At 40.8% G+C, this 25,436-nt stretch overlaps 2 protein-coding genes across 4 annotated transcripts in view; one reads left to right on the forward strand and one right to left on the reverse strand.

Moving 5' to 3' along the window:
* Positions 1-2,202, reverse strand: part of MOV10L1 (Mov10 like RNA helicase 1) — a 93,762-nt gene extending 91,560 nt beyond the window's left edge. For 2 of the 3 annotated variants that reach the window (XM_067564355.1, XM_067564354.1), the window contains exon 1: positions 1,900-2,045. In XM_067564355.1, the coding sequence (XP_067420456.1) occupies positions 1,900-1,990 (91 nt within the window). In that variant the 5' untranslated portion in view covers positions 1,991-2,045. Of the gene's footprint in view, positions 1-1,899; positions 2,046-2,092 lie in introns of those variants that run through there. The other variant, XM_067564356.1, reaches the window with a different exon arrangement.
* A 2,176-nt stretch (positions 2,203-4,378) lies between these two features.
* MLC1 (modulator of VRAC current 1) overlaps positions 4,379-25,436 on the forward strand; it is a 37,612-nt gene continuing 16,554 nt past the window's right edge. The window contains exons 1-6 of the mRNA XM_067564365.1: positions 4,379-4,488; positions 6,855-6,997; positions 7,750-7,935; positions 17,862-17,951; positions 20,775-20,828; positions 20,913-21,014. Coding sequence (XP_067420466.1) covers positions 7,756-7,935; positions 17,862-17,951; positions 20,775-20,828; positions 20,913-21,014 — 426 coding nt within the window. The 5' untranslated portion in view covers positions 4,379-4,488; positions 6,855-6,997; positions 7,750-7,755. The remainder of the gene's footprint in view (positions 4,489-6,854; positions 6,998-7,749; positions 7,936-17,861; positions 17,952-20,774; positions 20,829-20,912; positions 21,015-25,436) is intronic.

Genomic DNA, 25,436 nt, shown 5'->3' on the forward strand with positions numbered 1-25,436 from the left:
CACTCTCCTGCTGACAGTTTCTGCTTCTTGCAGAGGTGGAGTAATTATGCTGTTGGGAAAGCGCTCTCCTGTCAGCATACATTGTTTTCACCAGCAGCTGCAGCTGTGCTGATGTAGCACTTCTAGTGCAGACCTGCCCTTAGAAAGTGAAACTGACTAGAAAGAAAAGTTAAATTGATGGCAAAGTGAAAATGGCCAAGGGCAATAAAACTCAATCCACCTCTCAAACCAGATTGGTAACCTGTTACTAACAGCATCTTAGATTATTAAAGTATTTTAGAATCCCACCTTACTTATCTATGCTTTTTGCATTTCCCTCATTTTAGACACTGAAAATAAATTACTCAGGCTCTTAATGCTGCAAGTTTTAGTAATTCACCTTCCGTCCACCCTATTTGGGGCTTATCTGGAAATCCATATGGCACACTTGTTATTTGGGAAGCCTTATAAACACCTGTAAATTAATACAGGCTTCACTTGGCAGTCCTATGCTTCTCATGCACATCACAACTGCTACACTGGTGTGTGCTACAGCCCCAATCCCCACCTATGCTGATATACTCTGTGCCTGGGCATATTATGTTCAGAGGGTTCCAATGCATGGATGCCTCCAGAAATTCTCCCCAGTGCCTAGCAGGCTCCTGTACAGGGATGGAGCAGCACAGAGGGGCTAGATGACTGGGAGAATGCCACTCAATTTCTCAAACTGACTTTCTCTGTAGAATCAAGTTCTCTTAAATTTTTTTCTTTAAAAAACAGATGTTTTAAAACTATACTGAGAATACCCCTTTAAAAAGTTAAGTGTAATTGTCTGGATGGATTTGTTACAATGATATTAAATCTAAACCCTCTCTTAGGTTTAAATGTGAAAAAAAGAATGATAGTCCCCCACAAAAAAAAAAAAAAAGGTCTGATGCTCCTAAGCCACAGAGAAGATGCCTTGTAAACTAACAGTCCGACAGTATCTTATGCAACAATAGTCACAGAACACGTTATTTGAAAAGAAGACAAGGAGCATAAAGGTCCTCTGATAGAAGTGAACTGTGTAGTGTGGAAACTTGGACACAATTATGCAACATCCAGGAATCTTACTCAGAACGGAGTATAAATAACCTAAATGTTAAGAAATGTTTTCTAAGACTCTTTAGAATCCAACAAGCCAAAAACCACACACATTATATTTCTTCACATGAATCTCCACTTGGACAGAAAACTACTGGGTTATTTTGAAGAGAGGGAAACTACCAAATAGCACCTTTTATCTGAAGATCTCAAAGTAATTTGAAACCATTAATGAAGCCTCACAACACCCTACAGTGTAGGCTACGCATTGTTATCCCCACCCTAACAGTTGGGGAACCTGAAGCACAGATGATGAAAGAAGCAAGAGCCCATAATCACCCATCAAGTCAAGGGCAGTCCTAGAGCTCTAGAACAAGACCCTCGCTATCGTGTGCTCAGACCACTAGGCCACGGTGCCTGCGAACCCTAGACAAGTGGCGCAAGGAAGAATGAATCTTGGGGCCGGATTTCGGGCAACCATGTCACGCGGTTGGGGACCCGTACTCTGAAATAAGCCAGACGAGGGTTTCTTGGTTAACAGGTCCCGCCTCTCTGCCCGCCCGAGACCTCTCTAGAGCAGGGGCCTGTGCAGCTCGGAGGCAGGGATAGGCTTGCCCTGCCCGCCCAGCACAATGCACAGCTGGCTCCAAACGGCACAGGTTGGAGTCACCCTCAGCTCTGAGCCGCCACGGGGCCACTGCTCGCAGAGGGAGGCGAGTGACCCAGCAGCTCACCCTGGAGCCTCGCTCCGGGAGACGCTGGCATCACAGACCTTCCCTGGGGCCCGCTGGTGGAGCCACGGGGCTGGCCGCGGCTGCAGCAGTCAGGGAGCGATACCTGTGGCCGCCGGCCGCCCTTCTCCTTGGCCGCCCTCCCCGTCCGCCCGTCTCCAGAAGTAGGCGAGGGCTCTGGACAGGAGCCGGAGCATCCCGAGTCCTGCCCGGGACCCAAAGGCTCAGCGTCCGCCCGCGCTTACAGCGCCACCCCCGAAGATGGGCGCTAGGCAAAGAATCTAGAAGCTTCGAGCGACCTCGCGCGCCCTCCTACTACGCCCGCCTTCAAGTTCTGCCTCACTCGCCCGCTCCCTGCTGCGGCCAGTGGCGCCTCTCTCCGGAGTCACGTGACGGCACTCCTCCCTCCTCGTGGGCGCTGCGCCGCCTGGTGGGGGCTAAGCACTCTGACCTTACGCAGGCGCAGTAGGGGTAGGATGCGCCTCGCGCGCGGATCTCTACTGGCCGGCCGGGGCCGGTTCTCATAATTGTCCCAGCAAGCGCGAGGCTGGTCGGTGAAGCGGCAGCGGGTGCAGCCCCCGAGGTCGCATGTCACATGTAGGGGGCGGGGCGGCCCCGCTTCTCGTGCACGGCGGTGGCGGTGCCGGAGGGTTGTTCCCTGGGGTGTTCTCCAGGCCAAGCTTCGCCCCCCTGCTCGGAAAGGGGGAGGCGAGGGTGGGAAACCCTCCTCACCCTCCTTCGGGGCCAGGCCCTTTCACCTGCCCTGGGGAGCCCGCCGCCTCGGTGTAGGCTATTGCGGCCTCTTTCCCCAGGGGCGCCCCACTTCCACGTGCCAGCGGGGCCTGATCTACCTGGGGGGGCTGCCCACAGCTGGAAGGAAGCTGAGCCAGGAGGGCGGGCTCACAAGGGACAGGAGGTCTTTGGTTGTGCCAGGCAGCACCTGTATGTACTCAACCCAGGAGTGTCACTGTTCCCGGCGTGAGCCAGGACCCAGCTTCTAGTGATAACGAGCCCTGGTCGTAGGGACTTTGTCTGGTGCAGGCCTGATGATGGACATGGAAGGGGGGAGGAGGCATGATGCAGAAGGGACTGATCTGGCTAGCTGTCGGGGATGCTGTGGAAGGACACTGAGTATAACTAGATCTAGTGTGCCTGGGTCACTTGGAGACAGATTCCAACTCAGACCTTCTCCTGCCAAAACAGAGGTGGTCTTATTTTGGAGAAACAGCAGAACCAAAGATACCATTGTATCCTCATTGGTCTGCCCTTAGGGCCTAGTAATGCATTACTCTGTACTGTCTTTCCGTATCTAGGACTTTGTACTGGGCCTAGAATATTTTGCACCCTTATCTGCCAGTTTATGCCTTCATGGGTGATGTACTTACTTGCCCATTTGAGCATGTCTGTCATTACATCCAGTAGAAGTAGTACTCAAACACTGAAGGAAAAACGAGAGTTCTGTGGCACTTTAAAGACTAACAAATTTAATATTTGTAGACATAAGCTTTCGAGAGATTTCAGCTCTCTTCTTCAGATGCAGTAATACAGTAATACTGCATCTGAAGAAGAGAGCTGAAATCTCTCGAAAGTTTATGTCTACAAATATTAAATTTTTTAGTCTTTAAAGTGCCACAGAATTCTCGTTGTTTTTGCTGTATACAGACTAACACGGCTACCCATCTGGAACTGTGAAGGAAGATAGACAGACTTACAAATGGAACATGTTTTTATATAGATTATTTATTGTCATGTTTTCTAAATCTTACAGGATTTTATCGGAATTATTGCTTTTGTTTTGGAACTTGGCATAATTACATTTTATACAAAACATTATTAATCTGATTTAAGAGGAAAAATATGTGTTTTTCTTTCATTGTTTTTCTTTGAATCCATGTAACCTAAAATAAGAGTTGCAGTGACACAAAGGGAAATATAATTTTACTAAATTCTGCTTACCATATTTTATCATTCCTTTAGTTCAGTATCTTGAGTTTCTGTTATGCATTTTGTCCAGTCTTTCTTTTTTTAACTGAGATCAAGTAGTGTTCTTCAAATATTTCTTACATCAAGTCAGTGAACTCTATATTGTTTTGATACCATGGTGAATTGCTATTCACAGAAGGTGGTACTGAGAAGTTTGGCAGAACAACTGCATATCTTTGTGAAAAACTGCAGTGACGTTTATTGTTGAAAAGGATGTGTATGATAGAAGATGAATCTACAGTAGTTGTCTTTGAAACCTTTTATTAAGTGTATCATGACATTAGAACAGTTTTACTTTATTCCTGCAAAGAGAGAAATAATAGAAATTAGATTTAGACCACATTATATATCTAAACAATGTACAAGATTACATGTATTAAGATAGTAAACAAAATATATTTATTCTTATTACTTATGTGTTGCAAAGGAAGGCCCAATATCCATATACTAGCATAAATGATCATATGGCAAGCATGCATGTATATTAAAGGAGAAATTAATACCCGTGTATGCCAGTGCAAATATTAACTAAATACAAGATCCTAGATTGCCATGAGATAGAAGAACATGGTTAGGCACAGTGGAAGAGAAAAACAATATGGCTGCTCTTGTGGAGTTCCTTGCAGGGCAAATACCCCACAGTCATGCAAAGAAAAAGCTGGAGTGGTGGATTTGACTCAAAGTTTCTCTGGATCCCAAGTGATTCATATAGGTATTTTTGGAATGCACTTTGCAGTAACCTGTACATTTAGATAATCTTAAACAGCTTAAATTGATCTAAGTTTTAAATTAGTTAAAATTGATATTGGACTTTAGATAATTTTGAATATCAGAAAACATTTATTCAGAAAAGCTTATGTTGGAGGCACAAAAAAGCATCTGGAGAACTGAACAGGGTGTTCGGATGAAAGTTAAGAGATGTCAGTTGTGGAAAGCTTATTAGAAAAAGAATTAACTCTCTCTCCATGCTGTCTCAATCCCTTCAGCAGGGATGAGTGTTAAGAACCTGCATGCCCAGAGGTAAGAGGAATGAAGAGGCAGATGCTTCATAAGATTTCAGCTTCCTTTCTTCATAGATCCCTATTTCTGCAGCCCTAAGATCTTGTTTCCTCAGGTAGTGAATTTAGTGGAATTTCTCAGGCTATGTGTCCTTCTTCTCAGAGCTTTACTCCAAAAGGATGTTATGGCTATAAAAAAAAGAATTTCATCTGGATGCCTTTGATATTGATTAGCATTACAAATATACTTTTTAGGGCCTTAACATAAGAACTCATTTGTATTTGTGTGACAGTACAAAATGTACAATACATATATTACATAAACCAAACACTTGCATGACTTATATACCAAAAAAATAAATACATTGTGCATGTCCCATTTTATCCCCATCAGTATAATTTTGGAGTATGATTACTATTGTTTTGATGGGGGTTAGGCGAAACCTCTTTGAGCCTACCTTCATTCAGGATAAATGTAAGAAACAATCAAGCACCTTTATGGAACGAGGCAGCTGAAACAATAGGAGTCACTACCTAAAACACTGGCAAGGCTTGAGTAGAAGATGAACCATGTGGCCCAAGGGGTTTCCCTGGAGATTGACAGAGCAAATGCAGGGCTAGGGCATTGATTTGGTAGAGTAGCACATGTCCCTGTGAGAGAGAGAGAGATGAGGTAAAAACACACAGAAGGACAGAGAAGGAGAAAAGATACATCAGGGAGGGCCAGGGAAGCCCTGGTATCATAATCCTGAGAAAAAAGCTAAGAGAGGCAACTTTTGGGTAAAGTGCTGACTGAAAGAGGCTTGTAATTGTGAGGAATGAAACAGTCTCTTGTTTGATTCCTTGTTTGTTCAGAGAAACAGATTTCATGCATTCTTTATAAATAAAGAGGATTACATCAAAGAAATACCTGATTTCATCATCAGTTTCCTCTTATGAATGGAAAATAACTTGGCAGCCCCATAATATTTTATTTTGCAATTATCAACCATTTTATGATTGAAAAAGGGCATATTTGCACAGTGTTTTTCCATGAACAAAAAGGAAACAGAAGGATTTAATTATTTATGGCCAATTTTGCTAAACTACATAGTGTATCTTCAACATAAACTACAGTCATGTATGATACATGATGAATTGCTAAATCTCTGTTCAAAACAATAGTCAAATTTTAATTTGGAGTGTTTTTTTACAATAATGGCTGATATTCACCTTTTTTGTTGAAGAATTAAATATTTAATATTAGTACAAATTGAAAAGTGATGATTTTTCTGAAGTTTTTGAAGCATACTCTCAAAGGTGTTTTTTCAATATACTGCAGTTTGAACTGTTTATTGGTTACAATGGCGTTTAAAGTGTGTACGAAAGACCCTGTAATTGCTGTAGTTGTCATGATGCCAATATCTTCAGGGTAGATGCATTCCTGTGTTTTTTCATATCCAGAAAGAAAGGATTCAATTGGACCATGACTGTTGCATGTTACTGTTGCCTACTAGAATTTTAATTGTTTTGCTTGACCAAAACTGTGTTCTGTAAGGCTCAATGCCAGTATGAGTCAAGTGTGCAAAGTTTATCTGAACATTCTGAGAAACTCATCATTAAGTCATGAAAACATATTCACAAAAATGTCATTGGAAAGAGGTAAAGCATTCTTCTTGGTGAACACATAGTTTCTGACAATATATATTTGTTCAACTCCCTGAAGAGCAGAAACTTTGTCTCTTATAAACTTATTTTATGAAAACACTACATTTTCAAGTGTTCACTCTCCTTTGAAATAACCAAATTATTCGGAAAGAATTCTTTGCAAAACATTATTATTGGATATGGTAACATATATAACTTTGTTAAATTTATTATATATATTTCATTTAAATGTCAGTTATAATGTAGCACACTCATTTAGAAAAACATAAAGTTTAAATGTTTGCATACCTATGGGTCTGATTTGGAATCAGCCTGATGAGAATCTAGTACAGTCATCTTCCAGTGTATTCTCTCAATTAAAATTCAGGAGGCATTACCCTGTTCCCTGGCTTCACTGCAGTTTTTGCTGTGCTTTTGTTCTGAATATGAATAGATGTTGTTGAAAGCCAAGTGGAAGAGCAAACTTTTCAACAGCAGCATGAATCACTAAAGTGAGGCAGTGAGAATATCACAAAGTGTACAGACAATTCTACTCACAAAACTATTTTAAACTGACAACTAACTTTTCAATTTAAGGTAAGCATGAAGGTTTTTAACAGTTGAAAACTACAATAAGTTATAATAATCTACCTACTCTTGAAGGCATTGAAATGGATTGGAAAAGAGAGAAGTGAACAAAAAAATGAGCTAAATTTACAAACCTCTAATGATTGATACTAGATATCATTTTTTTAAAAAGCAATAAAATATGTTGTAACTGAAATATTATGAATAAATGAGTCCATCTGAATTATTTTAAAGACTAAATACAGTTTTTAGATCTCTGAGGATGATACCTAAAGCCAAATGAAAGTTAGGAAATAAACATACTTAGGAAATCTTCACTATTTCTTAGTAATGTTTAAAAGAAACAAAATAGTATTTTAGTTTTAGAGATATCTACAAAGTTTACACTTAATCATTAAATGCTAATTTTATTTTGTGCTAAATTGTTTAAAGATCTTTCTTAAATTCAGTTTTATGAAATTAACTATGGTGTAAACAAAAAAGTCTTTTACATATACACTAGAGTATTGTTGACTATGGATATAGGAAGTTCTCTACTTGTATAGAGATTAATTAGTTCATGTTCGTACAGCACTTTGAAGATATAAACTGCTAAGCATTAATTATTATTAGTTTATTATTGTTTTATTTACTAAATCCTAATTAGATGAAGATCTATTTTAGTGCTGATGTACCTAAGGATGTAGAAAAGTAAGACCACACTTTTTGTTGTCTGCTTTTAGTTTGCATTTTCATGATTTTAAAAAAATTTACCTCTATAGAGTGTTATGACCAGGGAAGAAGGTTACAGAGAAGAATTTAATTATGACAGGATGCCAACTTTGGAGCGTGGAAAGCAAGAGAATGAAAATCATGTACCAGATATCAAATCTAGCGACCTTCAGATATCAAAGAGGTTTCATCCTTGTTTTAGTTATAGAACATGGATCTTTTCTTTGTTGATGGGGGTAAGTATTTCAAACATACAATTGCATTATATACTACAAGAAAAGTCTCAGTAAATGTGAAGTTTTTCCTTTTGGGAACGTTAATGAAATTAATCTCTTTACTGATGGAATTCAGGAGATGAAAATTTACAAATATAAAAATTCTATGTAAAACAAAAACATATTTAGCAGCTATAAATACATTTTCTGGCTAAATATATCCCTTGTGTAAATCTGGTCAAGGCAGCGGCTTTATGCCAAGACCATTTGACCTGAAGTGTCCAAACAGCATAATCTGAGAAAATAAATCTGTTGGTAGCAAATTTCAGAACATATTTACTGTACAAGAAATTGAACATATTTTAACACTACCCAGGCAGATCAAATGTTTTACACTTTCAGTATGTTTCTAACCATTATGTTAGTACTTTGCTTGTTACAAAAATATTTTTTGTTTTTAAAATATGTATGCAACATTTAATTGTCACTTTCTCTTTGTATTAGAGAGTGGAAAGATCCTTTCCTAAAAACTTTCAGTAATGAGAGCTATATCCTATCATGTGTGAGGTTTATGCAAACATCATGTCAACTTAAATTGAACTTTCATGGATAGAACCATGGAAGGATATGATTTTGAAGGAGTATTGTATGGGTCCTTGACATTCTGACCAGTAATGACTAAAGGAACAGACGTGATAACTATTTGAACCAACTTGCTGGGTGTTTTTTCTTGTTGTTGGCCTTTGTGTTTGTGGAATCACTTTGCAATGGCTGAAAAGGTGATTATTTTAATTTTAGGACATTAATTTACTTATTTATTTGCACAATGAATAAAAACAAAATCTCATTTTCCCTAAGGTCCCTGACCTTTTTTCTTTTTCTGACAAACTAATTTGCTTGAACTTGACTTTACTTTGAAATACCCCATTCCATAACCAGAAGGGGCAAAAGAAGAGCTGAGTTTTTTTACTTGGATTTTTTCAGGGTGCATTCATGCAGCCTCAGAAAGAGAAGAACTTGCTGTCACATTCTGGGGTGCAGTCCAGGCCAGTTAGGGGTTGTGTCACTGCCTGACCTGTAAACTTGGGTGCCTCACAATGCTTTGCTGTTGTAGCTCCCAAACTGGGCTGCTCGCAACCAGCCTTCCAGCATACAGGTCACACCCTGAGTATCTGTGCTACAAAGTCCTGGTTCAGAAGTTCTGACCCCAGCATCCTGTCTACAGCCACATAGCCCTACTCTTGCTTCCACCAATTGTAGTTACTACTTGCAGGGTCACCACCACACATGCCCAGTCCTGGATTTTCCCCAAAACGTATGTTCTCCAATGTCCAGCCCCGTCCTGGACAGTTCAGATATTATGGTTTGTTGCTCCTGTAAGAAGTCAATATTCAACAGTTTGTTACTTTAAATATAGTTACCAAACAGTTGAGTTTAAATATACTACTGGATTGGTTTACATTAAAAATAAAACAAGTTTATTAACAAGAGAAGGCAGGATTTTAAGTGAATTCAAGTGTAAGAGATAAAATTAGAAATGATTACAAGCAAATAAAAGCGAAAACACACATCTAAAAGTTCTAAAACTTAATCGGACAAATTTTGGTTCAGGGCTTTGTTTAAGATGGCCTTTGTCACCCTCAGTCTCCCAGCAAGATGGTGAGTGACCTTTCCTTTGATAGGGTCTCTCCCAGAGGCCCACAGGTGCCTTCTTTGCCTTCTTAGGTGAAAGTGACAACTTGGGGTTTTCTGCCCCTTTCTCATATAGTCCACTGAACCTTTGAAGTGGATTCTTCTGAAGGTTTCCCCTCAAAGCAAAGTTTATCCAGACAGTGAAGAATGCGACACGGAATTTGGTGGTGAAGGAGTTTCCATTCTCTGTTTTCCCTCACTTGTGTTTGCTAAAATGCAAATCCTTCTGTTCCTTGCCATCTCCTCCCCTTGCTGTTTTGAGGATTCTGGTTAAAAAACTGCTCTGGTTAACAATGGAACAACCGGACTGCTGGAGGAGTTGACTATAATTGTGCCAGTTCACAGGAGGATGAGTTGAACTGCCAGAGAAGGGAGGCAGGAAAAAGGGTCTCCACCTATGATATTATACCGTTTTTTTTTAATGGGTGAACTTCAGTGGATAATGGCTCAGACTATCATATCGATGATGAAACCCAAAGTGGGCCAACAAGGGAGTGTAATCTGGATATGCTTGTCTCTCACAGACTCATAGACTTTAAGGCCAAAGGGGGGACCATCATGATCATCTAGTCTGACCTGCATATTGCAGGCCACAGATCCCTCACCATCCCACTCCTGTAATAGATCCATAAGCTATGGCTGAATTAGTGATCAAACCATGATTTAAAGATTTCAAGTTACAGAGAATCCATCATTTGCTCTAATTTAAACCTGCAGATGACCTGGGTTCCCCACTGCAGAAGAAGGCAAAAAAAAACAACCCAGGGTCTCTGTCTATCTGACCTCGGGGAAAACTCCTTCCCAACCCCAAATTTCCCATGTGAAACTATATCAAGTGCCTTACTAAAATCCAGATAGATTAGATCTACTGCATTTCCTTTGTCTAAAATATCAGTTATCTTTTCAAAGAAAGAGATCAGGTTGGTCTGGCACGATCTACCTTTTGTAAAACCATGTTGTATTTTATCCCAATTATCATTTACCTCTATGTCCTTATCTACTTCCTCTTTCAAAATTTAGTCCAAGACCTTGCATACAATTGAGGTCAAACTAACAGGCATGTTGTTTCCCAGATCACTTTTTTTTCCTTTATTAAAAATAGGAACCATGTTAGCAATTTTCCAGTCATAGGATATGTGACCCTTTAGTTTATGGATTCATTAAAAATCCTTGTTATTGGGTTTGCACTTTCATGTGCCAGTTTCTGTAATATTCTTGGATGGAGATTATCTGGGCCCCCTGATTTGGTCCCATAAAGCTGTTTGAATTTGACTTCCACATTGGATGTGGTATTTTCTATTTTCATATCCTCATTTCCATTAGCCACTCTGTCACTAACCCTAAGCTCCTCATTACCCTTACTAAAAACTGAGGCAAAGTATTTGTTTAGGTGTTGGGCCATTCCTATATTATCTTTAATCTCCACCCCATCCTCAGTGTTTAGCGGTCCCACTTCTTTCCTTGTTTTAATTTTATTGATATGGCTATAGAATCTTTTACTATTGGTTTTAATTTTCTTTGCAAGGTCCAACTCTGCATGGCTTTTGGCAGTTCTTACTTTCCCACGCACACTTTCTGACCTCCAACAGGTAACTTTCTTTGCTGATCCATCCTATCTTCCATTCCTTGTAAGCTTTCTGCTTTCTCTTAATAACTTGTTTGAGATGCTTGCACATCCAGCTTGGTCTGCAACCCTCCCTCTATGAATTTTTTCCCTTTTCTTGGGATGCCGGCTTCAGATGGTTTCTGCAACTTTGACTTCAAGTAACTCCAAGTCTCCTCCCCCTTCAGATTCTTGCATTCTTCAGTCCAGTCCACTTCCCTAACTAATTCCCTTAATTTTTTAAAGTCTGCCCTTTTGAAATCAGGGACTCTAGTTGCAGATCTATTTTTGTTTATCCTTTCATTTAGTTTAAACCAGTGTTTCTTAACCTGGGGTTTTAGAGGGGTCGCAAGTGCAGAGCTGGTATTGGGGGTGGCAAGAAAGGCTTCAGGGGTACAGTAGTTTGGAAAGGTTAAGAACCACTGGTTTAAACTGAATCAGCTAATGATCACTCAAACCAAGGTTGTCCCCTACAGTTGGTTCTTCTATGAGGTCCTCACTACTCACCAGTACCAAATCTAAAATTACATCACCTCTTTTTGGTTTGGTGACCACTTTGGTGAAGAAATCTGTCAGATATGACATCTAAAAAAATCTGGGCCCACTATTATTAGTAGCATGTGTCCTCTAATCTGTATCTGGGAGGTTAAAGTTTCCCATAATCACACTGTTCCCAGTAATATTTATTTTATAAAAACATTAAAGTGGTCTCTATCCATATCCAAATTAGATTCTGGGGGTCTGTAGCACACCCTAAGCAGTATCCCAGGGGAGCCTCTTATAGCTTTCTTCCCCCAAGTGATTTTGACTCAAACAGACTCTGTTTTATCCATTCCATCACTTCTAATTGCTTTATATTCTACTGCATCATTAATATACAATGCTACTCCACCACCTTTACCTTTATTTCTGTCTTTCCTGAATAGTACATACCCTTCAATACCTGTATTCCAGTCATAACTACTAGTTCACCATGTTTCTGTTATCCCTATAATATCTGGTTTCACTTCTTGCACCAGTAGTTCTAGTTCCTCCATTTTGTTACCCAGACTCCTTGCTTTGCTGTACAAACATCTTAGTTGTTTCTTCTTGGCTTTGCCCAGATTCCTCATGAATTAGGTACAGTCATTCTACAGCTAGTATCACCTACCTGTTAGCTTCATTGATGTTGGCACTATCTTTCCTCTTAACATCTATTCTCCTACCTACTGTTGTTCCTATTGCTGTATTCTTTCTTTCTTGATTTTCCTCCTGGTCAGTATTAGAATCAGGCATGGAAATTACATGAACATCTCCCAACCATCTCCCTGAGATTCTTATTTAAAGCTCTTTTTATCAGTTGTGCCAACCTCCAATGCAGAACAGTCCTCTGTGAATGCCTCCCAGTGGTTGAACATCACAAAGCTCTGACCCATCTGTTGATCATCATAATCTTGTCTCACCTTCATTTTCCTCCTCTAGGGACAGGTAGAATCCCATTGAAGGTCACCTGAATCTCCATTTCTTTAAGTATTTTCCACAGCCTGGCATAGTCCATTTGAAGCGTTCCAGTGAGAATCTAGCAGTATCGTTTGTCCCATATAAAGGACAATCAGTGAATTCTTTTCTGCTCCCATTAGGATACACTTCAGCCTCAGGTCCACATTCCGTATCTTAACTCCCGGCAGACAGCACACCCTTCTGTTCTCCAGATCAGCTGTGGAGACAGACCTGTCCGTTCTTCTTAATATGGAGTCTCCAGTCATATAGATCTGCCTCTTCCTGTCTTGGTGTGATTCTCCAGCCTTCCTCCTGTTCTTTCTGGCTGCAAGTTCTCTTGTCTTTTGTTCTCCATTGCAATCTTCTGTGTCTCATCCTCTGTCCTCCTGGGGCCCTGAACTCTGACCATCTCCATTGATTCTTCCCCTCTTCTTGTAGGACTAGCCGCTCTTCTCTTCTTTCTTTCCCTCCTACCTTCTGTTGCTGCCTGTTGTGCCCCTTCTTCATTTTCCACCTCAGTATATCTGTTCCTGAGTTTTGTTTCTTCTTCACTCGCCAGTCTTTTCCTATGCCTGGTTCTCCTAGTCACATTCTTCCACTGGTCACTTTCCTCACCAAGCAGTCTACCCTCACAGTTCTCCAGTCCAGCTTGCATCTGTGAGCCATTACTTTTCCCTTCAGCCTCCTCTTGTCTTCCCTCCATCATCTGCTTGATTCCCCTTTGATACTCAATCATAGATTCCACCTGCATCTACCTATGGTATTATGCCATTTCTTTTATGGGTGTAGTTCAGCGGATAATGGCTCAGACTACCATACCTATGACGAAACCCAAAGTGGATCAACAAGGGAATGTAATGTGCGTGCTTGTCTCTCAATGTGGGTCCAATCTGAGGCCCTGCTTAGGCCAGTCAGTCTCACCTGTTCTTCACGGGATGGGCCAGTTCACTTCCCAGGGCACACCACTATCTTCCTTTCATTGGCCATCTGACAAACTGGCTCTCTGTTCAGAGTGGGAAGGTATGTAAGTTTCACACTAAAATGCAGCATATGAAAGAACCACCGAAATATAATTATACATAAAATATAAGGATAATTGGGTGGTATAGTGGTTTAAAATAGTAGAAACATGATAATGATGTCTGCATTATTTTCATGGCTCTTGGTGGATCTGCAGTTCTTCAAGTGCTTGCCCATGTCAATTCCATACTAGGTATGTGCGCGCCCACGTGCACAGCGGTTGGAGACTTTTTTGCCTTAGTGGTATCTGTAGGGCTGGCTATGGTGCCCTGTGGAGCCCCACGCTCATACCATGGTATAAGAGGCACCACAAGCTCTATGCTCCCTCAGTTCCTTCTTTCCACCCATGATGGTTGTTGGAATGGCTTTCTCTCTTGCGTATGCAAGCACCTATTGGTTTTTACTAGTTTTAAATAGCTTTTTCCTGTAAATAGAATTCAGTTGTCAATTATTTGTAGGTTAGAAGTAGTGGTCCCCTTGGGCACGGTTATCCAGCGGCGGGGCATGCCGCATACTTAAAACGTTGGGGAATGCAAATTTACCCTTACCTCGATGACTGGCCGATCAAGGATAGGTCGTGGTCCCAGGTCAAGAGCAGTCTCAATCTGGTGAGATCCACTTATGAAGACCTATGCTTGCTTGTGAACGAGCAGAAGTAGACTGTCTCCTGTCCAACAAATAGAGTTCATCGGTGCAGTCCTCAACTCTACGCAGGCCAGGGCCTTCCTTCTGGTGTCCCCATTTCAAATAATGTCGAATATCATTATGGAGATGCAGTCTCATCTGATCACGACCGCTTGCTTATGCCTCAGATTGTTCGGTCACGTGGCAGCATGTATGTACGTGGTACAACATGCTCGCCTTCAACTTCACCTCCTGCACGCATGGTTAACATTGGTCTACGTGCCCAGCAGGCATAATCTGGATTGTGTGGTCACAGTTTCTCAAAAGACCCTGTCATCCCTCTTGTGGTGGCCAGACCCTTACTCAGTGTGGCAGCGTGTGCACTTTGCAGGGGTTTTCCTCTGAGTAACACTAGTCTCTGATGCTTTGGAGTTGGAGGGGGGAGCCCACCTCAATGACCTCAGCACACAAGGTCCCTGGATGCAGGAAGATCGAGCCTTCCATATAAACGTACAGGAGCTCAAGGCAGTATGATGACCTGTTGGGCGTTCCTTCCTTACTTGGCGGGCAAGGTAGTTCAAGTGCTGATGGACAGTACCACCACAATGTTCTACATAAACAGGCAGGGTAAGACCAGTCATCACCTCTATGTCAGGAGGCTCTCTACTTGTGGAACTTCTGCATACAAAACACCATCCACATCATAGCTGTACATATCCCAGGCTCCAAGAATGCACTGGCAGATCTTCTCAGCCAGTCCTTCTCTTCTCTCCATGAGTGGTCACTCCACCCAGATTGGCCAGCATGATTTTCCAAAAGTCAGGAGCTCTCCAAGTGGACCTATTTGCATCCAGAAGGAACAGGAAATGTCACTAGTTCTGGTCTATCTGAGGGCTTCCAAGGGCTCTGTGGCCGATGCCTTCCTGCTCCCAGGGGCAGGACTGTTATGTACACATTCCTGCCAGCGCTGCTGATCCACAGGACGCTGTTGAAGATCAAAGAGGACAAAGCAAAGATGATCCTAATAGCCTTGGCATGGCCTCAGTAGCACTGATTTGGCGTGCTGCTGGAGCTCTTGATAGCAACCCCACTGGAGTTGCCTGTCGCCAGACCTTCTGTCACAGGACCACGGCCTAGTGTCCTGCACCTGACAGCACGGCTGCTGCATGGCTAAACACGGAGGAGTGGACTCAGCACAAGTCCAGCAGGTCCTCTTGGGCATCAGGAAACCTTCTACTAGAGCTATGTTTTTTTAACCAAATGGAAGAGGTTTTCCAGTTGGGCCTCGGGCTGGGGCCTGGCCCCTCACCGGGCTTCAATACAGTCAATACTGGACTACCTGCTACATCTCAAGCATCAAGGCCTAGCCTTCTCATTGCTGAGAGTGCATTAGGCAGCCATTTCAGCCTTCCACCCTGCGATCCAGAATAAGTCAGTCTTTGTCCATGACATCACTGTCAGGTTGCTGAAAGGCATGGAGGGGCTGTACTCACAAGTAAGGGATCCAATCCCTCCCTGGAACTTAAATCTAGTGCTCGCAAGACTCACTGACCCTCCCTTTGAGCTGTTACCGTCCTGCTCCCTAATGTTGCTCTAGTGGAAGGTTTCCTTTCTGGTGGCGATTATCTCTGCACGGAGGATTTCCAAGATCAGACCCCTCACCTCTCATAACAATTCACTCGACTGGGGCACAAGCCTCATCAGTGGCCTTCCTGGCCCAAGTGCCTATCCAGGATATCTGCAGGGCTGCCACATTGTCTTCAGTCCATACTTTTGAATCCCAATATGCTATCACCCAGCAGGCCTGGGACGATGCCAACTTCAATAGAGCAGTATTATATACCGCACTTCCTTAAACTCTGAGCCCATCTCCATGGATACTGCTTGTGAATCAGCTGGCATGGAATTGACATGAGCAAGCACTCGAAGAAGAAAAAACAGTTACTAACCTTCCATAACTGTTGTTCTTTGAGATGTGTTGCTCATGTCCATTCCATGATCTGCCCCCCCGTCTCCACAGTTGGAGTTGTCAGCAAGAAGGAACTGAGGGGGCATAGGGCCAGTGGGGCCTCATATACCGCGGCATGAGTGCAGGGCTCCAGAGGGTGCCAGAGCCAGCCCTACAGATACGACTAAAGCAAAAAAGTCTCGGACATCTGTGCACATGGGCACACACCCCCCTGGCATGGAATGGACATGAGTAACACATCTCGAAGAACAACAGTTACGGAAGGTTAGTAACCTCTTTTTTAGAGATTGGAAGTTCCAATCTCTTCCTTTGGGGAAGAGTAGGTTACTTTGCTCTCCCACTATGAAAGGAATTATAAAGAAATGCTGCAAGTTGTAATTCATAGAATTTCCACTCCCCTACATGGAAATAACTCAAGAAGACATTAATGGGACATAAGTGTATTGTTGTTCCTCTGCTCTGAATCTAGTAGGCCCATTAAACTTCTAAGGTCTGAGCTCATTCCCACCTAAATAAAAATGATTTTTTTTACTATTGATTTCAACTGGATTGGGACTAGGTCCATAATCTGTGAATTCAGTAAAACATACAAGAGTAGTCATAAAAATAAATACCCATTTTTGAAAAACAAAAACACAAACAATCCAGGTGATTTAAAAGGGTATTTAGGTGAAGGTCATTGAGATGCATCAGATTCACAGGGCAAACTGCAAATAAGAAAAACACGGCAGTCTGGTGGAGAAAGGTAAGAAACTAATCCTTTCATCAGTGTATACACAAAGCTCATATTGATTTGAATTGGAGTTCTGCATCCAGAGCAAGGACCAGATTGGGTATAACAGTACTTGCATGTGTGCATATAAATAGTATTCTGGATTTCTGTGCTGTAAAATTGAGTGAATGGTGACACTGTAATTCTCCAAAAGCTGTTATAATAATTCAGACATTTCTAAATCAATTATATATTTAGTGAGGGTCTTAGTATAAACATAACATGAAAGGCCAAAATTGAAAATCAGACTCTACATTTATGTTGGTCAGCTTTGTGTAGCTAGGGTTTTTTCATAATCCAAATCTCAGCACACAGAATTCCTGAATTGTACATAGGAGGTCTGGAACAATGTAAAAACATGGTGGTTCAAAATTGTATGCCAAAAAGTATTCATGTACAATATTGTGAGCACAAATTTAGAGGCTTAGTTGAGATCCCTTTGATATTTTGGTCCTAAAAGGTTCATTTTTATCATCAAGCTATTTTAGCCCAAAATACAATTATGATGTGACTACCTTCTAAGCATTTCTTTATATATTTGCCAAGTCATTACACAAGATGTAGGTCAGATGTGCCTGCGCAATCCAGTATTGTCTTATTAGCCAGTAAAACATTTTCTTTTGACCTGTACATTTTTTGATGTTTTGCTTCAGTATCAATCATACAAAGACAGTGTTATTACAAGTTCAAAAGTACTTCAATTTGAAAGGAACTGCTAATTTTAATCTGTCCATTTGCTCTTTTTATAATTTTTTGACATTAATTTATACCATATTGTTACTTTGCAGACTTGCCTTCTTATTACTTCTGGATTTTCACTTTATCTGGGAAATGTTTTTCCATCTGAAATGGATTATTTACGTTGTGCAGCAGGTTCAGTAAGCATTATTAATTAATTGCTGTGGCTGTCTGAGAATGCACACTCTAATAAATAATTTTATGAATTTGTTTTCCTTTTAATCTGTCTCTCTTCTTCATGCTCACACTTTCTCCATCTATGTTTTATCCAATATTATACCTCCCCTCCCACCCACAATAAATGTTTCTTATGAAAGTTTGGCTGTACATTAAAATTAAAGGGTTTTCACAAAGAATTGTTAGTAATATTGTGCTTGTTAAATAGCTACCTTGTTTCTCACCAGAAGTGGTTGTTTTTCAGTATGGGATGCATTGATGCCGATGTATAGTTTTTATATTATAAGTTGTCTTTCTTCAGCAGAAGAAACCTCTAGGGAGGAAATTTCATTTAAGATTCCCTTATGGTCCTTCACCCTATGTTTATGTCTGATGGCTAGATGCTATTGTGATGGATGGATTTCATTATCTTTCTGTCCATCTCAGGTTTTTATGAGGTGCACATTAACAAGGTATCTAAATGTTAACAGAATTAAAAGTGTTCTATAAATATTATGACTTTATTAGTAAAATCTATAATAATTTGACACCCTAACAATTGAACAACAAATATAGGATTTTATGATATTGTTCCACTGCTGTGGTAATTTTTTTTCATCTATCAAAATTTTGCAACAGATAACAGTTTGAGAGTTAAAGAATAAGGTTGGCAGAACATCTATACATCCATGGTTAATATTTCCTCCGGCATTCAAATTTATTTGTGCATTGAAATTGTGTCCTTGTTATTTTAGAGCAAACCTGCTTCTAATTTAGGGCAAGACTGATACTTTATTCTGAGTAAAGGGCAGCGTACCTGCATGACCACAGAAGCAGCTGAGGGAAGGGATAGTGACTCAGAGAGTGCAACTGGATAAACACAAAAATATTCTAAGGTTCACTTTGCCCCTCTTCTCTATAGGTCTTGCATCAAGTGCAACTTGACCAGACTCCTGGGCTAGAAAGAGAGTATAAAGTCTTTACTAACATGTTACAAATTAGGAACGATCCTGCTGCTATTGAAAGCAGTGGCAAAACTCCCATTAACTTCAGTCGGAGCAGGATTAGGCCCTGTGTTGTTAACATGGGGGGAGAGGAAGGGATTGTTGTTTTTACTCATTTAATCATTTTTCTTCCTTTAAAAATGTTTCCCCCTTTTTTGCTAATGTTAAAAATAGTAAATTAAGTGCTGGAGAGACACTATCAAGAATGTTAGCTAGATACTGACCTCCTGTTATATTGGTTCTCATTGGCAAATTGACAGTGTTCAAATGTGGGACTCAAAGGGTGAAACCCTGGCCAAAGTGAAGTCAATGGTAAAACTCATAGTGACTTCAGTGGGGCCATGATTTCACCCAAAGTGTCCCATGGACACAGAAGATAATTGATTAACAGAGCCGAACAAATAATTTATTTTTTTTGGTTTAATGGCTGAGCTAAAAAAATCTGAAAAAAAACACTTGTTTAGTTTCAACCCAAATTTAATTTTTTTGTCTTTCTCATTGAAATGGAAAAACAAACAAACAAAAAATTAATTCAGGTTGACCACAATGTTTCAAATGGTGATTTATAAGGACATTATGAAGTGTAATGTCAGTTTGAAATGACATAATGAAACAAAATATCAATTCAAAATGACATTTTCTAAATTAAATGTTGATTAAAATGGATATTTTCAAAATAAAATGTAGAAATGGGTTGTTTTGCAAATGTTGAAATGGAGTATTTTGACATTTCCAAGATATTTTTTCCAGGGTAATTTTTGGCTGAAACTATTCACTAAATTTGACCTGAATTCGCAAATAGTTTCAATGCCCCTCAATATGCATTTTCAGCAAATTTACTGAAAAAAAATTGCCTAGCTCTAATGATTAGAGAAGGAAGCATAGATTATGTGGAATTGATTTCTTTAGCATAAAAACTATTTTCTATAACTGTATTTCAATAGTTTTCTGTTTCACTTACAAATATCTTCTAACACTGCAGTAACATCCTAAATATGTGGAATGGAATGGAGCCTGCAATGAGACAAGTACTTCATAAGGGCGAACACTTGGGAGATAATAGGGTCCCTTTAGGGAAGTATAGCTTTATGGAATATATACTATTTTTTTCTAGTACACCTTGCTATAGACCACATTCTGCCCTCAGATATCGGAATACAGCTCCCAGTGAGGTCATGGGGGGTCACAAGTACAGTTCTGAAGACATAATATGTCCCAACCAATTAGTTTTACAAAGACTTTCAAAAGTGAACCATTGTCAAAGCTGGTCAATTTTTAGGTATAACAACTTTGGCATTGTCCCTTTAAAATAACGCTAAGAGCCCAGGGTTTCTTTTGTCTGCTGGAATTAATTTAAACTAACAAAGGCATGACATTTCTCCAGAAAGACTGCTGTTCTTTCTTTGAAAGCCTAGCTATTGCAGCATACTTAACAGTGTGAGAGACTAGTTACTGGTCTGAATCCCTTGGAATATTAAAATGCCACCCATGATTGTTTAGTTAGAAACAAGAGTGGCAGCCTTTTCTCGGAAACTCCATGTTTTTGTGTGCTTGTCTGACCCTTTTTTATTATTTATTATCCTTTTTTATTTTTATTATTCTAATATATTTTTATGTTTTATTTATTTCTCCTTTTTTCAACATATTATTCATTCGCTTTCTAATGCAAAATGGATAAAGAAAAGGTATCACAATATATATCAAACCCTCTAAGAAACATCTATACCATTCTTATTAACATAAAATTATGCTTTGTTTTGTAAGCTACTCTATTAATCTTCTGCTTTGTTTATTTTTTTCTAGTGTATTCCTTCAGCAGTTGTGAGTTTTGCTATTGCAAGAAACAAAGTTAATGTGGTAAGTGCTTAGAGTTTAATTGATTATTAATCTTTTATTCTTTAGTTATCTGAAAAAAAATATTTTTTGCAATTTGTTTTACAGATACCCAGTTTTCAGATTCTCTTTGTGTCTACATTTGCTGTTACAACAACCTGTTTAATTTGGTTTGGATGCAAACTTGTCCTTAATCCATCAGCAATAAATGTGAGTTATGAAAAAATTATCAGCCAGCTCTATATTTGTCTTTTTCATAGACTTACAGACTTTAAAACCAGAAGGGACCATCATGATCATCTAGTTGGACCTCCTGTACATTGCAGGCCACAGAACCTCAGCTCACCCACTCCTGCAATAGATCTATAACCTCTGGCTGAGTTACTGAAGCCCTCAAATCCTGATTTAAAGACTTCAAATTACAGAAAATTCACCATTTACTCTAGTTTAAACCTGCAAGTTACCCATGCTCCATGCTGCAAAGGAAGGCAAAAACCCCTCAGGGTCTCTGCTAGTCTGACCTGGGAAAACATTCCTTCCTGATCTTTCCTCTGTGGTCTTTACATAAGACATTACTCACCAAGTTCATCCCTATTGTAATTCCACTGCAGTCAATGGAGTTACAACAGGGATTAATTTGGCCCCATATACCTATATGTTATGGAATGTATCAGAAGAAATCCAGCAGAAATTTCCTGTAGTGTTCTGAGACACACAAGACCAAACGAGTATATCTTGGGCTAAGTCCTCAGATGAGGTCAGTGAACATTAGCTAGCCAGGAATAGTAGGAACCTACCCATACTCTCTATGCTGGCTGGCAGCTGAGGTAAATGGAAGGTATAGGAGCCACTGTTTTGACTTGGCACCATCCAAAGATTCTTCTATATGGGAGAAATCCTCAAAGGAGGAGGGAAGTGTCTGCCAGATGTAGGATTTCTTTGGGTCATGGCCCTTGTCTCTGAAGTAGTCTTCTCTATTCAGATGAAAGGCTGGCTTATTATGGAAGGTTATAAAACTATATGGATCAAAGCTGTACAATTAACTTGGAGAAAAAACATATGCAAATGATTTTCCTAATTGTCTTCCTGTAGTGGTCCGTATACCCAGATTCTTGAATTAGACCGTCACATGTGCATTCAAATTGATTAAATGGAAGTTTCTCTAGCTCTTGCCTGGAATAACTCACAGATAAAGTCATTGGAGAGAACAGAATCAGAAGAGAAAGGAAAAGCTGACTTTTGGTGGCCACTTCATATTAGCCAAGTGTTAATTTTTTTTTAATGATGCTGGAATATAAGAAGTGAGGAGAGGTCCCAAACCTTGGTTTTTTAGTGAATTGCATCTTCAGGCTCAGTCTGATCTTTTCCTTGCTCTTCTCTGACTGTTAGGTTTGTTCCTAAGGTCACCTTCAAAGAGTCTTTTATTGCAAGCATTTCCCTTTGAGCTACGCTCTTTTGGAGTTCTTCACTGGCTAACTAACATCCAATCAATCAAGTTGACAACAGTCAACTAAACATTCACATTATAATTGTTTTTACATTCAGCAATCACCATTAAAAAGTCACCATACAAAACAGCTAACATATAGTAGTATCGAAGACACAATATTCCCTATAACTTGAAAAGAAAATACATATGGTTTCATAGATACCAATATGGGGTATTGTTGCTAAATTGCTAATTTTTTTCAACAGTGACCATTGTATCTTACCTCTGTGTTCATCTTCTACATTTGAAATGTCCAGTAGTACATCTGAAAGTGATCAATATATAAATAAATTGGAAATGAATGTTCTCTCCTTGTCAGTTAACACCTGGAGAGAGCATAGAATCATAGAAGATGAGGGATGGAAGGGACCTCAGGAGGTCATCTAGTCCAAGCCCCTGTTCAAAGCAGTACCAACCCCAACTAAGTCATCCCAGCCAGGGCTTTGTCAAGCTAGGGCTTAAACACAGTTAAGGATGGAGCTTCCATCACCTCCCTAGGTAACCATTCCAGTGCTTCACCACCCTTCTAGTGAAAAAGTTTTTCCTAATATCCAACCTAAACCTCCCCCACTGCAACTTGAGACCATTGCTTCTTGTTCTGTTGTCTGCCACCACTGAGAATAGCGTAGCTCCATCCTCCCTGGATCCCCCCCCCTTTTAAGTAGTTGAAGGCCCCTATCAAGTCCCCCTCACTCTTCTCTTCTGCAGGCTAAACAAGCCCAGTTTCCTCAGTCTCTCCTCATAAGTCATGTGTTCCACCCCACTAATAATTTTCGTTGCCCTCTGCTGGACTCTGCAATTTGTCCCATCCTTTCTGTAGGGGGGGCCCCAAAATTGAACACAGTACTCCAAATGTGGCCTCACTAGTGCTGAATAGAGGAAATTAATCACTTCCCTCAATCTGCTGGCAATGCTGGTACTAATTCAGCCCAATATTCCATTAGCCTTCTTGGCAAAAAGGGCACATTGTTGACTCAGATCCAGCTTCTTTTCCACTATAACCCCTGGTCCTTTTCTGGAGAACTGCTGCCTAGCCAGTCGGTTCCTAGTCTGTAGCAGTGCATGGGATTCTTTTGTCTTAAGTGCAGGACTCTGCATTTGTCTTTGTTGAACCTCCTCAGATTTCTTTTGTCCCAATCCTCCAATTTGTCTAAGTCTCTCTGAATCCTAGCCGTACCCTCCAATGTATCTACCATTCCCTCCAGCTTAGTGTCATCTGCAAACTTGCTGAGGGTGCAATCCATCCTATCTGGATCATTAATGAAGATGTTGAACAAAACTGGCCCCAGAACCAACCCCTAGGGCACTCTGCTTGATATCGGCTGCCAGTTAGACATCAATCTGTTGATCACTACCCACGGAGCTGGATGATCTAGCCAGCTTTCTATCCACCTTATAGTTCATTCATCCAACCCATACCTCTGTAACTTGCTGGCAATAATACTGTGGGAGACTGTATCAACAGCTTTGCTAAAGTCAAAGTATATCATGTCCACCACTTTCCCCATATCCACAAGGCCAGCCAGTCATCTCATCATAGGCGGCAAACAGGTTGGTCAGGCATGACTTGCTCTTGGTGAATCCATGCTGACTATTCCCGATCACCTTCCTCTCCTCCAAGTGCTTCAAAATGGATTCCTTGAAGACCTGCTCCATGATTTTTCCAGGGACTGAGGTGACGCTGACTGGTCAGTAATTTCCCGTCTCCTCCTTCCCTTTTTTAAAGATATTTGCCTTTTTCCAATCATCTGGGACCTCCCCCAGTCACCACAAGTTTTCAAAGATAATGGTCAAGGACTCTGCAATCACATCAGCCAACTCCCTCATCACTCTCGGATGCATTGCATCCAGCCCCATGGACTTATGTATGTCCAGCCTTTCTAAATAGTCCTGAACCTGTTCTTTCAGCACTGAGGGCTGTTCACCTTCTCCCCATACTGTGCTGCCTGGTGCAGTAGTCTGGGAGTTGACCTTGTCTGTAAAGACAGAGGCAAAAAAAGCTTTTGAGTATTTCAGCTTTTTCCACATCATCCGTCACTAGGTTGCCTCCCCCATTCAGTAAGGGACTCACACTTTCCCTAACCACTTTGTTGCTAACATACCTGTAGAAACCCTTCTTGTTACCCTTCACGGCCATTGCTATCTGCAACTCTAATTGTTCTTTGGCTTTCCTGATTTTACTCTTTCATGCTTGAGCACTATGTTTATACTCCTCCCTAGTCATCTGTACAAGCTTCCACTTCTTGTAAGCTTCCTTTTTGTGTTTAAACTCACCAAAGATTTCTCTGTGAAGCCAAGATGGTCGCCTGCTGTATTTGCTATTCTTTCTACTCATCGGGATGGTTTGTTCCTGCACCCCCAATAAGGTTTCTTTAAAATACAACCAGCCCTCTTGGATTCCTTTCCCTCTCATATTAGCCTCCCTGGGGATCCTGCCCATCAGTTCCCTGAGGGAGTCAAAATCTGCTTTTCTGAAGTTCAGGGTCTGTATTATGCTACTCTCTTTTCTTCCTTTTGTCAGGATCCTGAACTCAACCATCTCATGCTCACTGCTGCCCAGATTGCCATCTGTTTCTATTTCCCCTACCATACTTCCCTGTTTGTGAGCAGTAGGTCAAGAGGGGCATGACCCCTAGTAGGTTCCTTCAGCACTTGCACCAGGAAGTTGTCCCCAGCACTCTCCAAAAACTTCCTGGATTGTCTGTGCTCTGCTGTATTGCTCTCCCAGCATATGTCAGGGTGATTGAAGTCCCCCATGAGAACCAGGGCCTGTGATCTGGGAACTTCCGTTAGTTATCTGAAGAAAGCCTCATTTTTCTCATCCTCCTGATCTGGTGGTCTATAGCAGACGCACACCACAACATCACCCTTGTTGCTCTCACCTTTAAACTTAACCCAAAGACTCTCAACAGGCTTTTCTCCAGTTTCATACTGGAGCTCTGAGCAGTCATACTGCTCTCTTACATACAGTACAACTTCTCCACCTTTTCCCCCCTGCCTTTCCTTCCTAAACAGTTTATACCTATATGTGACAGTACTCAGGTCTTTTCTCATGGTCCAGTCATATACTATATGCATTTCTCCTGTTCCTATCATTCCAAAGGTATTCAGGATACTGAAAAGAGACAAGGCAACATTAATCC

This window comes from Emydura macquarii, unplaced genomic scaffold (assembly GCF_026122565.2).
Source record: "Emydura macquarii macquarii isolate MOO-44397 ecotype Brisbane River unplaced genomic scaffold, CSIRO-AGI_Emac_v2 contig_2636, whole genome shotgun sequence".
NCBI lineage: Eukaryota > Metazoa > Chordata > Testudines > Chelidae > Emydura > Emydura macquarii.